Genomic DNA, 6817 nt, shown 5'->3' on the forward strand with positions numbered 1-6817 from the left:
AGAGAGAGAGAGAGGGAGAGAGAGAGAGAGAGAGAGAGAGAGATCAGTATCAGAACATCTGAATCTACCGAAGCATGGATCATCTTCTACTGAAAAACAGGAAGACAGGGAGACAGCCAGTGAGACAGAGAGACAGGGAGACAGACAGGCAGGGAGACCAGGAGACAGGAAGACAAGGAGACAGGGAGACAGACAGGCAGGGAGACCAGGAGACAGGAAGACAAGGAGACAGACAGCAGCTTACTTAGTGTCGAACTGGATGAGGTTGGTGTCGATCGGAGCTTCATCTGCAGCTGGAGAGAGAGAGAAGAAGAAGATCTCAGACAGGAACCTCCACGCTGTCTACTGTGCTAATTAGCGTGTTATGCTAATTACTCAAACTACCCAGAATGCAACATTCACCATCCAAGCTTAATCTCATAACTCAAAGGGTCAGTTCCTTCAATCCGTGGCTGCGGTTCCCTCCACCCGTCAATCAAAATATCTGAAGTCCGCTAAAAAAACTCTAAATTTAAATCCAGAAAGTCTCTCGTCCCCCTCGCCCCCCCCCACCCCCCCACCCCCCCAGCCATGTGTGCAGAGAGAGAGGAAATACTGGGGGAAGAGGACTACAACTTCTTCTTCTTCAACCATAAGGGGGTGGCAGTAGCTCTGTTCATGGGGAGTTGGGTTGGGAACCGGAGGGTCACCGGTTCAAGTCCCCGTAGAGACCAAAACAAGTACGGATTGTGGATTGTTTGCTGGAGAGAGGCCACTTCCCCTCCTGGGGACTACCAGGTGCCCTTAAGCAAGGCACTCTATCCTCCTTTCTGTTTTAATTTTTAAATGATTTCTGATGCGCGACTCACCGTCCCTGCAGAAGGATTCCTCCGGCGGCTTCGGGTGCATCAACGTGAACGGCAGCTCGACAGAGACGTCGCTGGAAGACAACCGTTGGATTTACAGAAGGTAGAGACAGGACGGTCCAAATATATATAAATACAGACAAATAGAGACAAATATGGACAAATACAGACACATAGAGACAAATATGGACAAAAATTGAACAATATAGACAAATAGAGACAAATAGAGACAAATATGGACAAATATGGACATAAATGGAAAAAATAGACAAATAGAGACAAATAGAGACAAATAGGGACAAATAGGGACACATAGAGACACATAGAGACACATATAGACAAATAGGGACAAATATGGACAAATACAGACACATAGAGACAAATATGGACAAAAATTGAACAATATAGACAAATAGAGACAAATATGGACAAATATGGACATAAATGGAAAAAAATAGACAAATAGAGACAAATAGAGACAAATATGGACAAAAATGGACAAAAATGGAAAAATAGAGACAAATATCGACAAATATGGACAAATACTAGGTCCACATGAGTAAAGAAAGGGCAAGAGATGTCAAAACAAAGAATAAAGTGTCAAAAATGGACGAAAAGCAACATAACTGTCACAAAATGTTGAGAAAAACATGCTTTTATTTTGACAACATGATGACAACTGTGAATAAACAATCAAAAGTGTTGAACAAGGCAAAAAAAAATCAACACAGTGGCAAAAGGTTTGAAAAAAACGTTGAAGAAAGCATCAATTGTTTATTTTTTGTAAAGTAATTATGCTTTCTTCAACGTTTTTGCCCTTTTGTTGATATCTGATGATCGAATAATCAAAACAGTGATAAAAAAACGTTGAAGAAAGCATCATTTTTTTTACTAAAACAATGGAACAATGCAAAGAAAAATTATCAATAAAATCGGCAAAAATGTTGAAAAAGAAATAATGAAAAATTATAATTTTTTATTGTTCAAAAGCGACCAAAAAAAACAAGAAAGTATAAAAACTGTCAAGAAAAGTGTTAAAATAGCGTCAAAACCGTTAAATGGAGACAAAAAACTTGACATCTTGCCCTAATTTATAAGGCCAGGTTATGAAAATACCAACAACAACAACCACAGACACGTGTCATGAGGCATTCAGGTGACTCTGTAAATCTCAGTGAGTTACCTCGTTGCCAGATCTCCCAGGATCCTGAAAGTAATAAAGATTCAACACATGAGATAAAATTTATTGATAAGAACAACAATGTAATGAGTGTCTAATGTACGAAGTTGCAGGGTAACGTACGAAGTCACAGGGTAACGTACAAAGTCGCAAGGTAACGTACAAAGTCACAAGTTAAGGTAAGAAGTCGCAGGGTAACGTATGAAGTCGCAGGGTAACGTACGAAGTTGCAAGGTAACGTACAAAGTCATCAGTTAAGGTAAGAAGTTGCAGGGTAACCTAAGAAGTTGCAGGATAACGTAAGAAGTCGCAGGATAACCTAAGAAGTCGCAGGATAACGTAAGAAGTTGCAGGGTAACGTACGAAGTTGCAGGGTAACGTACGAAGTTGCAGGGTAACCTAAGAAGTCGCAGGATAACGTAAGAAGTCGCAGGATAATGTAAGAAGTTGCAGGGTAACGTAAGAAGTTGCAGGGTAACCTAAGAAGTTGCAAGGATAACGTAAGAAGTCGCAGGATAACGTAAGAAGTCGCAGGATAACGTAAGAAGTTTCAGGGTAACGTACAAAGTCGCAGGATAACGTTAGAAGTCGCAGGATAACCTAAGAAGTCGCAGGATAATGTACAAAGTCGCAGGATAACGTAAGAAGTCACGGGATAACGTAAGAAGTTGCAGGGTAACGTACGAAGTTGCAGGGTAACGTACGAAGTTGCAGGGTAACGTACGAAGTCGCAGGGTAACGTACGAAGTTGCAGGGTAACGTACGAAGTCGCAGGGTAACGTACGAAGTTGCAGGGTAACGTACGAAGTTGCAGGGTAACGTACGAAAATTGCAGGGTAACGTACGAAAGTCGCAGGGTAACATACAAAGTCGCAGGGTAACGTACGAAGTCGCAGGGTAACGTACGAACTCGTAGGATAACGTATAAAGTCGCAGAACGTACAAAGTCATAGGGGAACGTACGATGTCCGTAACTTACAGTTACTAATCATTCGTTAGCCTTCTGTAAGAAAGTGTTCACGATATTTGTTTTGATTCCAGTTGGACATTAAATGTCGTCATAGTTCATAGTTGATAATTCATGAGGTGTGATTCATGATGTATGATTCATGATTCATGATGTATGACTCATGATGTATGATTCATGATTCATGATGTATGATTCATGATTCATGATGTATGATTCATGATTCATGATGTATGATTCATGATGTATGATTCATGATGTATGATTCATGATTCATGATGTATGATTCATGATTCATGATGTATGATTCATGATGTATGATTCATGATTCATGATGTATGATTCATGATGTATGATTCATGATGTATGATTCATGATTCATGATGTATGATTCATGATGTACGATTCATGATGTATGATTCATGATTCATCATGTATGATTCATGATGTATGATTCATGATGTATGATTCATGATTTATGATTCATGATGTATGATTTATGATTCATGTTTCATGATGTATGATTCACGATTTATGATTATGATTCATGATGTGTGATTCATGATGTATGATTCATGATGTATGATTCATGATGTATGATTCATGATTTATGATTCATGATGTATGATTTATGATTCATGTTTCATGATGTATGATTCACGATTTATGATTATGATTCATGATGTGTGATTCGTGATGTATGATTTATGATTTATGATTTATGATTTATGATTTATGATTTATAATATGAAGTTAGCGTTCACTGACCCGCCTCGAGACACGACCAGCTTCACTTTGACTTTGTAGGACACGATGATGCCGAGGATCTCCTTATTGGCTCCTTCTCTCAACCTGATCCAGACAGGAAACACGTTGACCAATCAGCAGCTTGCTCCCATCCTTCCTTCCTTCCTTCCTTCCTTCCATCCTTCCTTCCTTCCTTCCATCCTTCCTTCCTTCCTTCCTTCCTTCCTTAAAGCACCCATACTATGCTCATTTTCAGGTACATATTTTTATTTATAGGTTATATCAGAATAAGTTTACAAGGTTTCACCATATTTCTACTTAACTGCACATTGCTGCAGCTCCTCTTTTCTCCCTGTGTGTTGAGCTCTCTGTTTTAGCCCCAGATGTGACATCTCACTCTGTTCCATCTTTGTTTGGAGTTGCACATGCTCAGTTCTTAGGTAAGGACTACTAGCCAGTCAGAAGCAGGGTTTAAGGGTCCTGACAGTACCTAGGTAAGGACTACTAGCCAGTCAGGAGCAGGGTATGAGGCCCTGACAGTACCTAGGTAAGGACTACTAGCCAGTCAGGAGCAGGGTATGAGGCCCTGACAGTACCTAGGTAAGGACTACTAGCCAGTCAGGAGCAGAGAATGAGGCCCTGACAGTACCTAGGTAAGGACTACTAGCCAGTCAGGAGCAGAGTATATTTTCCAATCTGGCTGAACTCTTAAGGGACACGCTCAGTTTTCCCCCTCAAGTAGAATGTCATAATTTCCCACGTTCCTACAGACCTGGAAGGCATCATGACTGCGGGTGGACTCACAGTGTGCTGGAGGCCAGGTTGGTGTCCTCGTGCTTCAGTTTCCCGTCCAGAGCGAGGCCTCGTTTCTCTCGGTTGTTCGCCAGGAACGGAGTGAGAGTGAACACTTTGCAGAAGGTCGAACTGGCAGCGACGACGTCACTGAAGACAGAAACCAACCAATCAGGGACCCAGATGTCAACGTCTGACTTTATTCACTTCAAATTCAATGGGGGACACATGCAATACGGTGATATGATGTCTGACCATTAAGATCTCAACACAAGTGAATACAGGAGAGTTATGATAGGTCTAGACCGCTCTATAATTTACAGATAGAGCAGGTCTAGACCGCTCTATAATTTACAGATAGAGCAGGTCTAGACCTCTCTATAATTTAAAGATAGAGCAGGTCTAGACCTCTCTAGACCGCTCTATAATCTACAGATAGAGCAGGTCTAGACCGCTCTATAATTTACAGATAGAGCAGGTCTAGACCTCTCTATAATTTACAGATAGAGCAGGTCTAGATCGCTCTATAATTTACAGATAGAGCAGGTCTAGACCACTCTATAATTTACAGATAGAGCAGGTCTAGACCTCTCTATAATCTACAGATGGAGCAGGTCTAGACCGCTCTATAATTTACAGATAGAACAGGTCTAGACCTCTCTATAATATACAGATAGAGCAGGTCTAGACCTCTCTATAATTTACAGATAGAGCAGGTCTAGACCACTCTATAATTTACAGATAGAGCAGGTCTAGACCGCTCTATAATCTACAGATGGAGCAGGTCTAGACCTCTCTATAATCTACAGATAGAGCAGGTCTAGACCGATAAACAATTAAAAAAATTCAAAAGAGAGAAATGAAACTGACTCGGACTCCTCGGTGGCCACCGGACACTTGTACTGCGCCGTGTTGAACAGGCAGATGTCTGCATGCTGTCGCACTGTGGACACACCAATCAATCAATCAATTAATAACACACCAATCAATCAATCAATTAATAACACACCAATCAATCAATCAATTAATAACACACCAATCAATCAATCAATCAATAACACACCAATCAATCAATCAATCAATAACACACCAATCAATCAATCAATTAATAACATTAATAACATCAACAGATTGGTTACCTAGGTTGCATTTGTTACCTAGGTTGCATCTGTTACCTAGGTTGCATCTGTTACCTAGGTTGCATCTGTTACCTAGGTTGCATTTGTTACCTAGGTTGCATTTGTTACCTAGGTTGCATTTGTTACCTAGGTTGCATCTGTTACCTAGGTTGCATTTGTTACCTAGGTTGCATTTGTTACCTAGGTTGCATCTGTTACCTAGGTTGCATTTGTTACCTAGGTTGCATCTGTTACCTAGGTTGCATTTGTTACCTAGGTTGCATCTGTTACCTAGGTTGCATTTGTTACCTAGGTTGCATTTGTTACCTAGGTTGCATTTGTTACCTAGGTTGCATTTGTTACCTAGGTTGCATTTGTTACCTAGGTTGCATCTGTCACCTAGGTTGCACCTGTTACCTAGGTTGCATTTGTCACCTAGGTTGCACCTGTTACCTAGGTTGCATCTGTCACCTAGGTTGCACCTGTTACCTAGGTTGCACCTGTTACCTAGGTTGCATCTGTTACCTAGGTTGCATCTGTTACCTAGGTTGCACCTGTCACCTAGGTTGCATCTGTTACCTAGGTTGCATTTGTTACCTAGGTTGCATCTGTCACCTAGGTTGCATTTGTTACCTAGGTTGCATCTGTCACCTAGGTTGCATTTGTCACCTAGGTTGCATCTGTTACCTAGGTTGCACCTGTTACCTAGGTTGCACCTGTTACCTAGGTTGCATCTGTTACCTAGGTTGCATCTGTTACCTAGGTTGCACCTGTCACCTAGGTTGCACCGGTTACCTAGGTTGCATTTGACAGCATATAAAGACATGTCCTCCATGTCCAGGTATCTTTGTCATTCTCAAGGCTACTTTTACTTATATACTTTAAGTACATTTCCAAGCCTGTACTTTGTTACTCTTACTTGAGTAAAGAAGTTAAATCAGTACTTCTAGTATTTTTTAAGTATCTGTACTTCTACTTCAGTACGGGAAGCGAGCCATCTCTGGATAACAGACCAATCAATCAATCAATAACCCAAACGGCTGCACAGATTGACAGAGAGAGAGACAGAGAGAGAGACAGAGAGAGAGACACAGAGAGAGAGAGACAGAGAGGGACAGAGACACAGAGAGAGAGAGAGAGAGAGAGAGAGGGAGAGGGAGAGGGAGAG

At 41.2% G+C, this 6817-nt stretch overlaps 1 protein-coding gene across 1 annotated transcript; it reads right to left on the reverse strand.

Moving 5' to 3' along the window:
• Positions 1-240: 240 nt before the first annotated feature.
• On the reverse strand, positions 241-5490 carry LOC117938934 (beta-arrestin-1-like; the record flags this gene model as incomplete). The annotated part of the gene is made up of 6 exons (XM_034863919.1): positions 241-293; positions 849-919; positions 2029-2052; positions 3761-3844; positions 4544-4681; positions 5402-5490. Coding segments are annotated over 6 exons (459 nt in total), but the record flags the coding sequence as incomplete, so codon positions are not given.
• Positions 5491-6817: the final 1327 nt, after the last annotated feature.

The sequence above is a fragment of the Etheostoma cragini genome, chromosome 3 (genome assembly GCF_013103735.1).
Source record: "Etheostoma cragini isolate CJK2018 chromosome 3, CSU_Ecrag_1.0, whole genome shotgun sequence".
Lineage (NCBI taxonomy): Eukaryota > Metazoa > Chordata > Actinopteri > Perciformes > Percidae > Etheostoma > Etheostoma cragini.